The following is an 18,910-nucleotide window of genomic DNA, read 5'->3' on the forward strand; positions in this document are numbered from 1 at the left end:
CTGTCCTCACAGCCATTCGAGCTAGAAATCCCAGCCTCTCTGCTGATGTTGCCCCCACGCCAGCCCACCAGTCACCTCCTTGCCATCCCTGTGGCCCTGCCTCATGTCAAGCCCTCATCCCACTCACCTCCAGCATCCCAAAGCTTGTCCTATCACTGTGCTTAGAGCCCTTTCTGGGCCCCCATTGCTCTCAGGTTGAACTCTTGACATGGCTCACAAGTCCTTACTGATCGTAGCTGGTACTTACATGGCGCTTACTGTGTGCCAGGCACTGCCCTAGACACTTGCCATCTCCCAGACTCGTGTGAGGCTCCCAGCAACCTGGTGATGTAGGTGCTGCTATTATCCCCTTTCTGTGGGAAGGAAACAGGCCTTGAGAAGTCCATGCAGTCAGTGGGCAGATGTGTGCTGCAGTCTGGCCCCAGAACCTGTGCTCTCCACTTCCCCTCTTGGCCAGGCCCTGCCGGACTCACCTCTTAAGACACACCTGACGAGCCATCCTCTTACCTTTAGTACCAGTCAGTCCAGGTAGCTGGAGTGCCTCCCAGGGACCCAGGCAAATGCATCCCTTGAGAGGCTCATTCCTCCTAATTGCCCCCCTCCTTCCAATCCACCCCATTAGTAAGATTCCAAGGACAAGGTACCTGCCATCTTCAAGATCTGACCCCTTCACCCACTGTGCCTCATGCTTGATAGAGAGCTACCAGGGCACCTGGGATACTTTACCAAGCTGTTGTACATCTTGGTTCTCTTTCTAGGTTGTATCTTTCTGATCCTTGTTCTTGGCACATAATAGTGCTCAGGAAGTGCCATTGAATATATAAATGGATGTAAAACACTTCCCAAACACATGGTGGCGCATGGTGGGCAGTGGTGAGGGAGCTCAGGCAGCGGATGGAGGTTGGTCCATAGGACTCCAGGCTCCTCTGGCTCAACAGTAAACCAGTCCCTGGCTGTTGCAGTGATAAGGGACAAGGAGTTTGCTTAGTGGAAATGAGCAGCAGATGGAACTGGAAGAGGATATTGGGAGGCTGGGCTTCTACCCCAGTTCTGTCACTTACTCACCATGACTTGAGGCAGGTTACTTCCCTCTCTTGGCCTCAATTTCATTCATTACAATGGAGAAAAATACCACTTGAATAAGAGGATGCCTTTCTTTTCTCCCCATCCACTTCCTGTAGAAGGCAATGTCAGGGGAACTGTGCCCACATCCTGCCCAGGGGACATGATGAGGGCACGTAGGGGAAAAAGGAACGGGGCACCCCTGTCTGTACCCTGAGCCACGGGCCAGAGGCTCAGGTTCTGTCCTGACTCTGCTGCCAGCTCTCAAAGACCCTGGCTCTCTTTTCTTCTCCAGGAAAAAGGAACGAACCCTCCTTGTGAGACCCAGTTGAGATGTGGGTGTGTAAACCTTCCGTAGACTCTGGGACTGTACTGAGCGGGGCGCTGGGCTGGGGCTCAAGATGAGGCACAAGCCTTGGTTCTACCACATTCAGCCTTGTATCTGTGAGCAGGAAATGTCCCCCCTCTGCCATACATTTTTCATCCATAACATGGGCATGGTGCCAGCACTGCCATCCCAGAATTGGTGGTGGGGCTGCAATGAGGTACTGAGCATAAAGAGCTGTGATGAGGGCTGCCGGCTGGACGAGCTTGTACAGCTTACGAGGAGGTGCTTAAATGTGGTTCTCGTAAAGCCTCTGGCCACTTGGGGCAAGCCCCTTTTGCTCTTTGGGTCTTGGTTTTTGTTCCCCCACATCTACCCCAAGCTGTTGGACATCCCCATAGTGCCCAGGAATGGGTTGGCCTCTCCAGGAGATTGCCCACTGATTTGCATTAGTTACTCTTTTGACAGGGGTGTAGGGGCAGGTAGCTGCTTAGGCACAGGCTGAGCTCTAAGTCCCAAATAGGCCAAGCAGTGTGCCCGTTCCCTCCCCACCAGCTCCCAGCCCTAACCGAGTGCCACCCCTCCCTGGGTGGTTCTGCTTCATATGCTGTGTCATGCACAAGCTGATTCGGTTCTTGTTGCAGCTCATATGATCTATCTGGTGGCCGCAGGTCTACCGGTGCACCTGGGGACTGGAAGGCATCTAAGGATAGACAGACTTTTTTTCCTCTCAATACCTTCCTGTCTGTGCCACACCAGCAGCCTTCTTGACTCACCTACGGGCTCTACAGACTTCTTGACTTTTCTCTTGTGGCTCATCTAGCTTGCCACTTGGTCTTTACCTGCAGACACTGTAATTCATTTCAAAACACTCCCTTGTTAAACGGACCCTCCCCTGTCATCCTATAAGCTACTGACTCCAGCCTGCAAGCTGCCAGCTAGCGCCTTCCTTTACGGCACCTGACTTCCTTGTTCCATGAACGTGTTTGGGCTTACAATGTCTTGCCCCTGGGAAACTGTCGTGGTTAACCATAAGGTGACAGACCCTGCAGGTAATCTTCAGGGAGGGAATTGTTTACCTAGGAAGGAGGCAGGCCAGGAGCTCTGAGAAAGAGCTGGGGGAAATGTTTCCAGCAGGTTTAAGACTCTAGTCTCATTAAGATCAACTGAACTTCACCCTTACCTGAGCTGGAGCAAAGATCTTCAACTGCAGGGCCTCTCTCCACAAAGGCAGAACAATGGAGCTGGATGAAATGGGCATAGTGCCTGTGTGGTCAGCAAGTTAGAAGTAATTTACAAACGAATCTACACAACCACAGGCCCTCATCAGTGAATGCTGACAAACTGCAAGGCTGACACACAGCTCACATTTAACTGTCCTTTAAACAACAGACTTCAGACTCTGCCAACCAAAACGTTAGCAAGAAGCTTCTCATTGCTTTCTCAGAGCCACAGTGGTGGCTCCTGGCGCTCAGGGACAACTGGCTTACATCTCATCTCCATTCCTTTCCAGTGAGGAAGAGGAGGCTTGCAGACTTCACGGGGCCCATCATTCCCAAGTGCCGGAGTGGCGTCTAGTGTGTGGAGGTGATGACTACGCCTTTGAACTGGACATGTTCTTCTGATAATCTGTGCTCTACAGTGGAAACCAGAAGGCAAAATGCCGGCACAAAACCCTTCTGTGGTTTAGTTCTTTATGCACTAAGGTTTTAGGTTAATTAGTGGTTGTAGTTGAAAATTTTATAAACTATGGTTAATGTGAAGTTTTTCTTTAGTCACAGAAGTTCAGTCTATTATTTAAAAACTAAGAAGCCCTCAAACAGGCAGATATTACTGAAGATGTTATAGCAGCAGGACTTACCCTGGGAGCCTGGTTTCGGTGGCCTTGGCTGTGTGGTGTTTCGGGTATATTTGAAAATGTGGAACACAGGAACAAATAGCACACTCTTTCACTTGGTTTAGAAGCATTATAAAACACTTTATTACAAATTTGATTTTAGCTATTAAGCAAACAGAACAGATCATCATTCTTTATTAACTCCTTTAAATTGTAAGAACCTCAAGATTAAAGTTGCCAAATTGATTACTGGATCAAGAACACAATCTTGCCCTTCAAGAAAGACTGAAAGACTGAAGCCACAAAGCTCTGCCAGGAATCAAGGAATATGAGATTCCTTTTGCTGGATATGAGGAAATGATAGAGAAAGCCAATGGTGAAACTTCAAGTCTCAAAAACCATCCCTTCTTTACCAATCCCAGGCAGCAAACATTTACCTGAGTGTTCCTTATGAACATCTGGGATTTATTTATAATTTAATACTGGAGTCAGAAAGAATTTTTTCCTTATCAAATGCCAACCTCATGATGGGTCTGAAAACCTACAGCCAAACACCTGAAAACACCTTTCTGTAATGCACAATGGGCCAATTGACATGAGGTCAAATGCTCGAGAAACTTCCAGTCTGCCGTGGTTATGCTTTATGGGCTTCAACTACCTGTTGTACCATGTATCAGACAAGTCACTGCTGATCTCATGCCTGTAAATTAAGCCTCTGAAGGCCAATGGTGAAGAAAATCCAGATATTAAAGAACTAGGAAACCCTGGCCAAACCATCCCAAGATGGTTATTCTGAAAATGTAATTTTGGTGTTTCTGCCAGGTCCCTTTTTAACAACACATGCATCTCTTGGGATCCAGCAAAAACGTTAAGCCACAATGCCCTTGTGCCTTTTAGTATACCACAGTGCCAGTTAAACTAGTATTTCTGGTTGCTTGAGGAGTTATTTTCATGAATGATTGAGCAACTCTTATGATACAAAACAGGCCAAAGAGCTGATGAGCACAGACTAACAAGCTGCAGAGCACTGCGCAGAGGCTTCTGATGAAAAGCCCGGCACACTGAACTGCAATGATGCGGACAGCACAGGGTAACCGAGGCGAAGCCAGGGCCGCACCACTATGGAGGGGTGTCTACTGAGGCTGCAGATGGGCCCAGTTGTGGTGCTAGGCTGCAGGAATGGTCATCCCCACTCGGCTTTCCTTGAAACACAATTGCAGCTGTATTCTGCATCACTGGAAACTGCAATATAATATTAAATCTGTTGGTCTATGAATGGCTGGGTATGTGTTTCTTGGGACCTGTGTGACAGGGACATTGGCGTGACACGTTGGCCAGAAGGCTGGGAAACCACCAGAGTGGTGCTAAATGACCTCACTCAGAATGTGTCTTACATCCCGGGGCATGCCCCTAAAAACTGCCCAAATGTCAGTGTCATTGAGCTAATTTTAATCTCTCTTAAGAGAATACCTAAAGGCTAGGAGTGTGGGTATTGGGGGAAAGCAGAGACTATTAGGGGTAAATCTCTCACAGAAACCAAATCAATAAAAAGTAAAAGTGGGCCATATCTTTATGACCATCATCAGCTCCATCAGATGAGCTGTTAGTTCAAACCAGGGGGTGGCAAATTTTTTCTGTAAAGGGCCAGATAGTAAATATTAAGGCTTTGCAGGCCTTTAGGTCTCTTTTGTACTACTTTATTCTGGCAGAGATAATAGGTAAATGAATGTGGTGGCTATTCCAATAAAACTTTATTTACAAAAGCAGGAGGTAAGCCCACTGTCATAGTTGGCAGATCCTGATCTAGTGCTGGCAACAGAGAGATGAGGATAGGGGTGAAGTGGCCTGGCTCCAAGGAGTCCACTTCCAGGGCCATCACTTGCACACTTCTGCCAGCAGGATGGACAGGTGTGTTGACAAGAAAAATGACCACTCCCAGACCTGCTGCATGGCACAGAAAAGGGCATGACCTAGTCACCAGGCTCTCGGTTCCATCCCTCAGCATCTCTGGGGTGCCTCACAGATCACCTTTTTCTGTGCTCTAGCACCTTCCGGAACAGAATGTCTCAGATAAGTAGTCAGCATCCAGTTCCCTCTTCCCTCCCCTTGTGAAGTACAGGTGGCTGATATGGCGACCAGTTTGCCATGGTGGCATTGACCAGACTAAAGTTCCCTGTTTCTCTGCTGCTGTAGCCTTGATATTCTCTACAACATGGTCACCCCAAACCTAGCTCTGTGAAGGCTTGGGGGAATGCTGGCAGTGCTGCTCTCGTAGCGTGGCCCATCTTCAGCGTCAGGCTTTACCTCTGGGCCTGCGGGGAGCTGCGCTGGCTGTGCAAGTTCCCTGGGTATGCGCGGCCGTCGGGCTGTACACTCACATTCCTCTTTAAAGCTGCTCTGGGTAGGGCTTGAGGCCGGCCTGCACCTTTTGTCCTGACATGTGACACAACAGGCTGTGAACCCTCGTCCTTGGCAGGTGAGGCAGGTCAAGACAAGCTGGCGGCACTGGGGAGTCGAGCAGAGTTTATACTGGTCCCACGGGGCTCCACAGTATGAACATTCTGGGGAAGAAAAGATGCATTTACACACAGACACACACATATGCATTGACAGGCACTTCTCCGTTCCTAAATAGACCTCTAGCTCATCAGAATCGCATATATCCCGTCCGGCTTAGGGAACATTTCTAAAATAGTGAGTCTCCTGTCTTGTAACAACAAATTCTCCCTCACTCCCACTTTTCTTTTTGGTGGGGGAGGGTTAGATTCTGGGAACTGTGTTCCTGATTCCAGTATTCAGTGACCCATTTCTTTCCCCCCCATTTAGAAAACAGGTAGTTGTCGTTTCTCTCTTTCATTCACTATTCCAAAGCTGGTCAACTGCCCCTTGATCAATGGTCTTTTCCTTTAGCTCATTCCCTTTTTCAATGGAGGACAATATTCCTGAATACAGATGATCCCACATGTACAACCAGTTTCTGTAGTCCCTTCTCCTCTTCCCAGGCCTCAGGTCTCCCTGCTGTTGCTAGTGGACATTTGACCACCTGAACCCCTAAAACTCACAATATCTACTTTCAGCCCTTTTACCTGCTGGCTTCCTGGTACCACTGGTGGTAACATCACTCTGCACATCTCCTTACCTAACTTACTAAACTACCTTTGGGCCTCATGTCCCTTTCACACTCACACGCAGGTACCCACCAAGTCCTCCACTACTTCCTCAGTACCAGTCTTAAATTCACTATTTCTACTTCTTCGTAATTTATACTCCACCTAGTTCCAAAACACGCCTGAAATAGCATTCAATAAGACACATAAATCAAGACTACAAAATGAATAAAGAGAACAAGAAGAGAGGGGAGAGGACAATCAAACACAAATCTCACACATTACCTGAGTGGTAATTCACTCGAAGTCTCTGATCACAGGAGTTCGAGGAAACTGCAACAACCACGAGGGTTGTCTGCCCGTGACCTTTCCTGTCCCAAACTGCAGCACGCAGGGGCAAGAACTACTTTTCTAAAGGATTATTTCCATCCTTCTATTACTAACTGCTCCCATCAGGTACCACATGTGAGCGAGAACTCAAAACTAGAGTCAAACCACAGGCTCCTGTGGCCACCCACCTCCAGCCTTGGCCCTGGTTCAGCACCCACTTTGGAATGTCTCACCTCCCACTCCAAGCGCATTCCACATGTGTCCATAGACTATTTAAACTAGGGGTTCTTACTTTTGTGCTATGGATTTACTTGGCAATTTAGTGAAGACTATGGGTTGTGTCTTAGAAAAATGTTTTTAAAGTGTATAAAATAAAATACATAGGATTATAAAGGAAACTAATTACATAGAATACAAAATACCAAAATATTTTTTAAAACCTATGATACAGCAAGACATTTATTAACACATTTATTAAATAAGACTTAGTGGTGGGCCTAACAACTACTTCCATTTTGAAGTAATGATGAACACAAATGCTATTTTGAGACATCCAGTTACTGTATGAGAATACAGTGATTTCTACTGATGACAAAGTCACAGTTACATCTAATACACTGATTTGTTACTTACATTCATAATTGAAGTTAGTGCTGTATTTAGTGAGGGGTTATAAAAATAAAGACATAATTGAGGGAGGAGCCAAGATGGCAGAGTGAGTAGGACAGTGGGAATCTCCTCCCAAAAACATATATATTTTTGAAAATACAACAAATACAACTATTCCTAAAAGAGACACCAGAAGATACAGGACAACAGCCAGGCTACATCTACACCTGCGAGAACGCAGCGCCTCGCAAAGGGGGTAAGATACAAGCCGCGCCCCAGGGGTACCCGAGCACCCCTCACCCCAGCTCCCGGCGGGAGGAGAGGAGTCACAGCGGGAGGGAGACGGAGCCCAGGGCTGCCAAACATCCAGCCCTAGTCATCCATATCAGAGCGCAGACATACAGTGCGTGGTGTGCTGGATACTAGGGAAACGGGACAGTAAAACCTGTGAGCGGGTCCCCGCAGGCGGCACCCCTGGGACAAAAGAAAAGCGAGCGCTTTTTGAAAGTCTTAAAGGGACAGGGACCCCATAGCTGGACGGAAGCGTCCCGGGACACTTAGCCCAGCGGATGGGATCCCGGGGAACTCTGGGCACCCGAACCCCCTGGGCGGCAGGGCAGCTCTGAGGCCCCTCATGGGGATAAACAGCCTCCCATCTGTTCCCCCTCCAGCGCAGCCCCACCCCGCCATATTGGAGCAGCAGCCTGAGGTCGGCCACGCCCACAGCAACCGCGGGGAGCTTACTCCACAGAGGTTGGGCAAGAATCAGAGACTCCATCTGCGCACAGCTGCCCAGCACAAGCCACTAGGGGTCGCCGTTATCCCAGGAGAGGAACGCGAGGAGCAAGCAGGAAGGGATTTTGTTCTCCCAGATGACACATGCGCCATCTGCCCATCGCCATGAAAAGGCAGAAGAATTTGATTCAGACCAGAATCACACAGACATCCACCCCTGAGAGGGAACCTGGGGAGATCGACCTAACCAATCTTCCTAAAAAAGAATTCAAAATAAAGGTCATAACCATGCTGATGGACTTGCAGAGAAATATGCAAGAGCTAAGAAGGGAGAATACAGAAATAAAACAATCTCTGGAAGGACTTAAAAGCAGAATGGATGAGATGCAAGAGGCCATTGATGGAATAGAAATCAGAGAACAGGAACGCATAGAAGCTGACACAGAGAGAGATAAAAGGATCTCCAGGAATGAAAGAATATTAAGAGTGTGATCAATTGAAACAGAACAATATTCGCATTATAGGGGTACCAGAGGAAGAAGAGAGAGAAAAAGGGATAGGAAGTGTCTTTGAAAAAATAATTGCTGAAAACTTCCCCAAACTTGGGGAGGAAATAGCCTCTCAGACCACGGAAGCCCACGGAACTCCCAACACAAGGGACCCAAGAAGAACAACACCAAGACACATAATAATTAAAATGGCAAAGATCAAAGACAAGGACAGAGTATTAAAGGCAGCCAGAGAGAGAAAAAAGGTTACCTACAAAGGAAAACCCATCAGGTTATCATCAGACTTCTCAAAAGAAATCTTACAGGCCAGAAGAGAATGGCATGATATACTTAATGCAATGAAACAGAAGGGTCTTGAACCAAGGATACTGTATCCAGCACAATTGTCATTTAACAATTAACAGAAAAGCAAAAGTTGAGGGAATTTGCCTCCCACAAACCACCTCTACAGGGTATTTTAGAGGGACTGCTCTAGATGGAAGCACTCCTAAGGCTAAACAGATGTCACCAGAGACAATAAAATCACAGCAAAGAAAGTGGAACAAATACTAACTAAAGGCCAAAAAAAAAAAAAAAAAATCAACTACCCACAAAAGAAGTCAAAGGAAACACAAAAGAGCACACACACAAAAAAAACACCTAACATACAAAGAATGGAGGAGGAGGAATAAGAAGGGAGAGAAATAAAGAATCATCAGACTGTGTTTATAATAGCTCAATAAGCAAGTTAAGTTAGACAGTAAGATAGTAAAGAAGCCAACCTTGAACCTTTGGTAACCACGAACCTAAAGCCTGCAATGGCAATAAGTACATATAATTCAATAATCACCCTAAATGTAAATGGACTGAATGCACCAATCAAAAGACACAGAGTAATAGAATGGATAAAAAAGCAAGACCCATCTGTATGCTCCTTACAAGAGACTCACCTCAAACCCAAAGACATGCACAGACTAAAAGTCAAGGGAAGGAAAAAGATATTTCATGCAAACAACAAGGAGAAAAAAGCAGGTGTTGCCGTATTAGTATCAGACAAAATAGACTTCAAAACAAAGAAAGTCACAAGAGATAAAGAAGGACATTATATAATGATAAAGGGGTCAATCCTACAAGAGGATATAACCATTATAGGAGCACCAACATATGTGAAACAAATACTAACAGAATTAAAGGAAGAAATAGAATGCAATGCATTCACTTTAGGAGACTTCAACACACCACTCACTCCAAGGACAGATCCACCAGACAGAAAATAAGTAAGGACACAGAGGCACTGAAAAACACACTAGAACAGATGGACCTAATAGACATCTATAGAACTCTACACCCAAAAGCAACAGGATGCACATTCTTTTCAAGTGCACATGGAACATTCTCCAGAATAGACCACATACTAGGCCACTAAAAGAGCCTCAGTAAATTCCAAAAGATTGAAATTCTACCAACCAACTTCTCAGACCACAAAGGTATAAAACTAGAAATAAATTGTACAAAGAAAGCTAAAAGGCTCACAAACACACGGAGGCTACACAACATGCTCCTAAATAATCAATGGATCAATGACCAAATCAAAATAGAGATCAAGCAATATATGGAAACAAATGATAACAACACAAAGCCCCAACTTCTGTGGGACGCAGTGAAAGCAGTCTTAAGAGGAAAGTATATAGCAATCCAGGCATACTTAAAGAAGGAAGAACAATCCCAAATGAATAGTTTAAAGTCACAATTATTGAAAATGGAAAAAGAAGAACAAATAAGGTGCAAAGTCAGCAGAAGGAGGGACATAATAAAGATCAGAGAAGAAATAAATAAAATTGAGAAGAATAAAACAATAGAAAAAATCAATGAAACCGAAAGCTGGTTCTTCGAGAAAATAAACAAAATAGATAAGCCTCTAGCCAGACTTATAAAAAGAAAAAGAGAATCAGCACACATCAACAGAATCAGAAATGAGAAAGGAAAAATCACGACAGACCCCACAGAAATACAAAGAATTATTAGAGAATATTACAAAAAACTATATGCTATGGAAAACATAGAAGAAATGGACAACTTCCCAGAAAAATACAACCTTCCAAGACTGACCAAGGAAGAAACAGAAAATCTAAACAGACCAATTACCAGCAAAGAAATTGAATCGGTAATCAAAAAACTACCCAAGAACTCCCGGGCCAGATGGATTTACCGCGGAGTTTTACCAGATGTACAGAGACGACATAATACCCATTCTCCTTAAAGTTTTCCAAAAAATAGAAGAAGAGGGAATACTTCCAGACTCATTCTATGAAGCCAGCATCATCCTAATACCAAAACCAGGCAAAGACCCCACCAAAAAAGAGAGTTACAGACCAATATCCCTGATGAACATAGATGCAAAAATACTCAACAAAATATTAGCAAACCGAATTCAAAAATACATCAAGAGGATCATACACCATGACCAAGTGGGATTCATCCCAGGGATGCAAGGATGGTACAACATTCGAAAATCCATCAACATCATCCACCATATCAACAAAAAGAAGGACAAAAATCACATGATCATCTCCATAGACGCTGAAGAAGCATTTGACAAAATTCAACATCCATTCATGATAAAAACTCTCAGCAGAATGGGTATAGAGGGCAAGTACCTTAACATAATAAAGGCCATACATGAAAAATACACAGCCAACATCATACGGAACAGTGAAAAGCTGAAAGCCTTTCCTCTAAGATTGGGAACAAGACAGGGATGCCCACTCTCCCCACTGTTATTTAACATAGTACTGGAGGTCCTAGCCACGGCAATTAGACAAAACAAAGAAAGAAAAGGCATCCAGATTGGTAAAGAAGAAGTTAAACTGTCACTATTTGCAGATGAACATGATACTATACATAAAAAACCCTAAAGACTCCACTCTAAAACTATTAGAACTGATATTGGAATACAGCAAGGTTGCAGGATACAAAATTAATACACAGAAATCTGAGGCTTTCCTATACACTAACAATGAACTAATAGAAAGAGAAACTAGGAAAACAATTCCATTCACAATTGCATCAAAAAGAATAAAATACCTAGGAATAAACCTAACCAAGGAAGTAAAAAACCTATACCCCGAAAACTACAAGACATTCTTTTTTTTTTTATTTTGGTATCATTAATCTACAGTTACATGAAAAACATTATGTTTACTAGGCTCCCCCCTTCACCAAGTACCCCCCACATACCCCTTCATAGTCACTGTCCATCTGCGTAGTAAGATGCTGTAAAATCACTACTAGTCTTCTCTGTGTTGCATAGCCCACCCCATGTCCCCCACGCACTATACATGCTAATCATAATGCCCTCTTTCTTTTTCCCCGCCCTTATCCCTCCCTTCTCACCCATCCTCCCCAGTCCCTTTCCCTTTGGTAACTGTTAGTCCATTCTTGGGTTCTGTGATTCTGCTGCTGTTTACAAGACATTCTTAAGAGAAATTAAAGAGGACACTAACAAATGGAAACTCATCCCATGCTCTTGGCTAGGAAGTATCGTCAAAATGGCCGTCCTGCCCAAAGCAATCTACAGATTTAATGAAATTCCTATCAAATTACCAACAACATTCTTCAATGAACTGGAGCAAATAGTTCTAAAATTCATATGGAACCACCAAAGACCCCGAACAGCCAAAGCAATCCTGAGAAGGAAGAATAAAGTAGGAGAGATCTCGCTCCCCAACTTCAAGCTCTACTACAAAGCCACAGTAATCAAGACAGTTTGGTACTGGCACAAGAACAGAGCCACAGACCAGTGGAACAGAATAGAGTCTCCAGACATTAACCCAAACATATATGGTCAATTAATATACGATAAAGGAGCCATGGACATACAATGGGGAAATGACAGCCTCTTCAACAGCTGGTGTTGGCAAAACTGGACAGCTACATGTAAGAGAATGAAACTGGATCATTGTCTAAAGTAACCCCATACACAAAAGTAAATTCGAAATGGATCAAAGACCTGAATGTAAGCCACAAAACCATAAAATTCTTAGAAATAAACATAGGCAAAAATCTCTTGGACATAAACATGAGTGACTTCTTCATGAACATATCTCTGGGCAAGGGAAAAAAAAGTAAAAATGAACAAGTGGGACTATATCAAGCTGAAAAGCTTCTGTACAGCAAAGGACACCACCAATAGAACAAAAAGGCATCCTACAGTATGGGAGAATATATTCATAAATGACAGATCCTACAAAGAATTGACATCCAAAATATATAAAAAGCTCACACATCTCAACAAACAAAAAGCATACAATCCAATTAAAAAATGGGCAGAGGAGCTGAACAGACAGTTCTCCAAAGAAGAAATTCAGATGGCCAACAGACACATGAAAAAATGTTCCACATCACTAGTCATCAGAGAAATGCAAATTAAAACCACAATGAGATATCACCTCACACCAGTAAGGATCGCCACCATCCAAAAGAGAAACAACAACAAATGTTGGCAAGGTTGTGTAGAAAGGGGAACCCTCTTACACTGCTGGTGGGAATGTAAATTAGTTCAACCATTGTGGAAAGCAGTATGGAGGTTCCTCAAAAAGCTCAATATAGAAATACCATTTGACCCAGGAATCCCACTTCTAGGAATTTACCCTAAGAATGCAGCAGCCCAATTTGAAAAAGACAGATGCACCCCTATTATTATCACAGCACTATTTACAATAGCCAAGAAATGGAAGCAACCTAAGTGTCCATCAGTAGATGAATGGATAAAGAAGATGTGGTACATATACACAATGGAATATTATTCAGCCATAAGAAGAAAACAAATCCTACCATTTGCAACAGCATGGATGGAGCTAGAGGGTATTATGCTCAGTGAAATAAGCCAGGCAGAGAAAGACAAGTACCAAATGATTTTACTCATCTGTGGAGTATAAGAACAAAGGAAAAACTGAAGGAAAAAAACAGCAGCAGAATCACAGAACCCAAGAATGGACTAACAGTTACCAAAGGGAAAGGGACTGGGGAGGATGGGTGGGAAGGGAGGGAGAAGGGGACAAAGAAGAAAGGGGGCCTTAAAATTAGCATGTATGTTGGGGGTGGCATGGGGAGGGCTGTGCCACACAGAGAAGACAAGAAGTGATTTTACAGCATCTCACTACGCTGATGGACAGTAAGCAATGGGGTATGTGGGGGGGACTTGGTGAAGGGGAGTCTAGTAAACATAATGTTCCTCATGTAATTGTAGATTAATGATACCAAAAACAAACAAATAAATAAATAAAGACATAATTATTTTCCCATGCAAATTCATAGAACCCTTGAGTTTTATATATTGACTCCTAGTTACGAATTCCAATTTAGCCTATTCAACTCCTAGCAGTTAGACAAAGTAAGTGAAATCATCCCCATTTTAAAAGGCTTGCCTAAGTTGTAAATAGTAAAGCTAGGATCCCAGGACCTGACTCTCAGTCCAGGGTCCTATCTGCTCTCATGTTGGGAAATGGTGGTGCTGCGTACTCCTTCCCCTCTTTTATTCTTTAAGTAATCACTACTAGGCCTGCCTTCTGAATGGTTAATACAGAGACTGTGCCTGACCATGAGTATCTGTTCGGGGCCTGGGCTGACCTACCTGACACGATTTCACTGTTGTAGGACAAGGCATAACGCTCATCAAAAACAAACAACTTCCCTTTGTAAAAACCATCAGGAAACTCTTCCAGGTACTTGTGGATGCCACCCTTGAGCTGGAACACTTCCTTGCACACTCCCTGTGTGTGGAAAAACAACAGGAGAGTTGAGGAGATGAGCAGAGACCAGTGAGGACCTCCACAGCAGAGTGGTGCACTGGGAGGAGTGCCAAGTGGGGCTCCTGGCTGCCCCGCAGGACCCTGAGAAACTGCTGACCCTGAGAGCAAAGGAACCAACTGGCTGGGTCTCGTCTGCTAGGGGTGAGTGAGGACAGCACTCAGGGCCTTCACTCGAGATCCTGGGAAGCCCAACTATTTTTGCTGCCCCCTAAATATAGAAAGACACCTGTTGGGACATCTAATGTTACTGAATGTGCTCTTCTCAGGATCAAGCAAAAGGATTAGGAAAAGGGAGCTATTAACTGATCTTTCCCTTTGGCACTTGACGAGTCTCTAAAACTGTTAAGTGCTTTTTGTATCTTGAGATTTAAGAACTTCAGATTTTGTGCTTATCAGCTTTCTGGAACCGTATGAGGGGAAAGTAAATCCCTGGCTGACTGGGGTGGGGTGGGGAGCAAGCTCCACACCATTGCTGGGGGAGCCTTCCTCACCTGCTTGCCTGCAGTGCCCTCAGGGTGGTGACTCACCTGGGCTTTCAGGTAAGCTGAGGCCCGCTCACAGCGGATGCCTCCAGTACAATACATCAGCACCCTCTTCTTTCTGAAAAGTTCTAAATTCTTGTCAACATAGCTGGGGAAGTAACTGAATTTCCTGATGTCTGGGGCTAGGCAGCCCTGGAATCGTCCCTACAATATAGGAGCAACAGAAGAAAAATTACCCAAAATCATACCTGATAGGAATGAAGGTTTTTTGTGTCAACACACACAGACACAGACACACAGAGACAAACACACAGCCGCCCCTGGCAAGGAGGCGCTTGCTAGTTCTGTTCTCATCCCACACTCTTTCACTTCACATTTTAACTTCAAGATCTGGAACTCAGAAACAAGACTGCTGGTCTGTGGGTCATTTTCCCAGAGTATTAGGGGAACTGGAGAGGCTGCCCAAAGAAAACTGCAAGATCCTGATACCTATCAAGGGTAGGCACACAGGAGCCAAACGTACATTAAGTGCCAAGATGTCTTTTAATTCATATTTTCTCAGACTTTCTTGCCAGATTCTGAGTTCAAAGGCTCCCGTTTCTCAGAAGCTTCTGGCAGTGGGAAGAGACGCATGTGACTCGGCCACAGGTAGGCACACTAAGCATCCCGTTGAGAAACACACCATGCTGTGGGAGGGGGAAACCTACCACTTCAAGGAAGTCAATCCTGGTTCTTACTTACTATTTTGCTTTCATAGAAGTTTCTGCAGTCCAGTAGGATAGTATCACTTTGATCTTTATTTGCCTGAGACAAATATTTTTCAACTTCTTTATGAAATTCACCTGGGGATAAATGGACTCCTAGAAGCAAACCAAAAATTTAGTTAAAACAGAACAAAAGCAAACCTAAATAACAAGTGGGCCTGATGACTTATAAGTTACTTTGTTTGTTCCAACCCAAACCTCTTCTCTTCATAATTGAAATTAGGTCTGAAAATAACACTATCTGATGATCATGGTAAAATAATTAGCAATTCCAGATATCCTCATTCTCCCTCCTCCAAAGTTCAGCACTATGGAGACCTGGCAGTTTAGAAATAACCAAAGAACTTTGCATCTTCTTCCTTGGTCTTACCCAGTGAGAATGAGGTCTTACCTAGCTTTTATCAAGCTAGGCAATTGCAATCTAAACTGCCATGTGGGTTTGCTGGTCCATTTTACAACCAGTGTTCTATTGTCATTATACCTGGAGGAGATGGGGCATGCATGTGCTTGACTATAGGCTTTGATAACTGTTCTATACAACACTGAGTCCAACTTCAAGGCTTAAGAACTTTGGCACAGGCTGTGAGCTTAAGTTTGTGGAATAAGGTTGGAATGTGTTTTTGAAATATACAGAAAGGTAAGAACAATGTGTCTAAGTTTGTGTGCATGAGTCAAAGAGAAAAGGACTGGATGGGTTGACAGCAGGAATGATGTATAAGAAAGGAGCAAGAGAGGGAAAAGTATGAAAAAGCTAGAAAACGGAGAGAAAGGAGATGAGGAAGGTAAGTAAAATACAAGCAGACTACATAAGAGAGCCTGACAGCACCAAGGAGCCTCATTCCACTCAGGATGTACCCCAACAACAGCCTGAAACTGCTGAGCACCCAGGCAGGGCTGGAGGCCTCAGGGCCTGGCCAAGGAATTTGGATTCCTGCCTGCCCAACCTAGGAGTTTAGGGAGATTGAAACAAAGCCAGATTTTGTTATTGTCACATAATTACACAGTCACCAAAACAGTGAGGTGAAAAGGGAGGTTCAAAACTGCAATGAGCAGCATGGAAATCTGCTAAGCCTTCTCCTTCCAGGAGCCACGAGGAACCAAGGCTGCTCCTGCTGCTATTACTGTACCTGCTCTACAGGCCCTGAGAAGGCCTAAATGGACAGTGACTCATGTGGATATGTTTAAAAGAAGTGCCTTCAAAAGGCTTGGCTCAAACGAAAGCACACAGCATGGCCCGGAGCCGGTGGTCCTGGAACATCCTGCCAGGCCTGCCGTGCCAAGGAGGAACCGTTTGTAGTTATCCTGCCTCCTGCTGAGGAAGGGCCACTAAGTGGACACAGCCCTTTCTGGCCCTTCTCTCCTGATACCTGAGTCTCTTCTCCCAGACACTTGGATCTTGCTCCCAATGATCTCTGGCTTAACTCTGAGCCTTAAAAAAAAATATCTACATATGAAAAAATGAATGTAGAGCCACCAGAACTTTGTGCTTCCTGATTAAAGACCTATGAGTAGTCTTTGGAGGAAATAAAAAAAAAGGAAATCAAACCTGAATCTGATCAAGTCTCTAGATCTGAGCTGTCTAATAGGGTAGCCACTAGCCCTGGGTGGCTAACAGGCACTTGAAATGTGGCTTGAGATGTGCTGTAATAAGGGTGACATGGATATAGAAGTTCAAAGACTTAGTATGCAAAAATACAGTAAATTAATCTCAATTTTTTACCTCAATTACATGTTGAAATATTTTGGCTATACTGCAATAAACAGTATTATTGAAACTAGTTTCACTTGTTTCCTGTTACTTTTTTAAATGTGGCTACCAGAAATGTAAAATTACCTATGTGCCTCACATTGTATTTCTATTAGACAGCACTCTCTAAATTTCACTTCCAATTTATAGGAAATACAGAGGACAGATGAACAGTCCATGGAGAGGCAATCAGCATTATCCAGATTGTGGGAAACTATGCAAAGTGATCTAGTTCTTTCAAAAATTAAACTGCAAAGAAAAAAAAAATGGAGGCAGATCTATAGGTTAGAAGAGACCTAAAGAGACATAGTGTTTAATTAAAATGAGTGGACCTGGCTTGAATCCTAACAGAAACTTTAAAAATTATTAAATAACTGGGAATTTTAAGTATTGACTAGATACTTGATGGTATTAAAGAATTACTGTTAAAAATGTTTTAGATGTGATAATGGTTTTATAGTTACTTTTAAAATACTTATCTTTTAGAGATGTCTACTAAGATACGTGAGTGAAATGAGATGACATCAGAATTCTCTTTGAAATAATCCAGGATGGCAGAAGGCGACAGGGCATAGATGAAAGTTGGCAATGAATTAGCAACTGCTCAAGCTGTGTGATAGGTACCTAGGAGCTCAATGTACTATTTTCTCTACTTTTGTTTAATATTAGAAAATTTTCATAGTAAAAAGTAAAACAAGAACAAAACACCCTGCCAAGCAAATGTCTTTCAACCATGTATGGTAATCATGGGGAAGAAGAAGAGGAGAACATTCTGGAACATTTGCAAAAACTGCTTTGGGTTTTTTTTTTTTTTAATTGAAGTATAGTTGACATGATATAATAGTTTCATGTGTACAACACAGTGATTCGACCTTTATATACATTCCAACTGCTTTGGTTTTAAAAGCCACTTGCTTCCTGTAGCAAAAAGCCTGTGTGTTTTGTTCAGCTCAACTATTTATAAGTAATAATCATACTCTTCCCAAATTGCTATCTTTGGAAAGAGAATACAATTTCTTGCCAAACCTTCATGAAGGATAACCAAGATCATTCTAAGGGGTGAGTCTTCAATTACCACAGCACCAAAGAGAAAAAACAATTTAAGAACTGAATGACCCGTGTGTTAACTACCCCATAGCTACTTTAAAGAGAGGATTCATCACAATTCTTGCTGATCAGAGTGTCTAATTTTTTTTCTCTATATTTTCTCTATATTAATTTTTTTTCCCTCTGGAGAAGAGTAAAATTTTTCTTCTAAAGGCAAGCATACCAGTATTCCTGTAAGAGATTTTATTGGGATTGATCCCCATGGGCACAATTTCTTCAAATACACCAACACGCAATTCTGGAAAACAGCAAGCTCCTCCTTTGCTGGTCTGGCCAATGACAAAACAAAACAGAACAGTCTTACTCTCCCATCTCCAGGCTTAAGACAAGTGCCAAATCTAAGAATTACATCTGTTTTGTAATATGATAGCTGAGGTCTTAAGAAATCTCAAATTAAGGACTGTTACCACAGGAAAAGGAAGATTAGAGCCTAAAATGTTCCAGATAATTCAACATTAATAAATATTTATTGCACACCAACTATGTGCAGAAATGTTAAACTGACAA

General features: G+C 43.5%; 2 protein-coding genes across 4 annotated transcripts in view; one reads left to right on the plus strand and one right to left on the minus strand.

The window, feature by feature from the left end:
• Positions 1–4,500, plus strand: part of TMOD1 (tropomodulin 1) — a 79,836-nt gene extending 75,336 nt beyond the window's left edge. Inside the window, exons 10-11 of one of the 2 annotated variants that reach the window (XM_036888551.2) lie at positions 2,901–2,974; positions 3,443–4,500. In XM_036888551.2, coding sequence (XP_036744446.1) covers positions 2,901–2,965 — 65 coding nt within the window. In that variant the 3' untranslated portion in view covers positions 2,966–2,974; positions 3,443–4,500. Of the gene's footprint in view, positions 1–2,900 lie in introns of both variants that reach the window. The other variant, XM_036888550.2, reaches the window with a different exon arrangement.
• The window catches only part of TSTD2 (thiosulfate sulfurtransferase like domain containing 2), a 28,667-nt gene continuing 13,101 nt past the window's right edge, over positions 3,345–18,910 (minus strand). The window contains exons 6-10 of one of the 2 annotated variants that reach the window (XM_036888549.2): positions 18,567–18,672; positions 15,527–15,645; positions 14,831–14,989; positions 14,126–14,264; positions 3,345–5,785 (exon numbers count right to left, since the gene is read on the minus strand). In XM_036888549.2, coding sequence (XP_036744444.2) covers positions 5,430–5,785; positions 14,126–14,264; positions 14,831–14,989; positions 15,527–15,645; positions 18,567–18,672 — 879 coding nt within the window. In that variant the 3' untranslated portion in view covers positions 3,345–5,429. The remainder of the gene's footprint in view (positions 5,786–14,125; positions 14,265–14,830; positions 14,990–15,526; positions 15,646–18,566; positions 18,673–18,910) is intronic. The other variant, XM_057498872.1, reaches the window with a different exon arrangement.

The sequence above is a fragment of the Manis pentadactyla genome, chromosome 3 (assembly GCF_030020395.1).
Source record: "Manis pentadactyla isolate mManPen7 chromosome 3, mManPen7.hap1, whole genome shotgun sequence".
Taxonomy (NCBI): Eukaryota; Metazoa; Chordata; class Mammalia; order Pholidota; family Manidae; genus Manis; species Manis pentadactyla.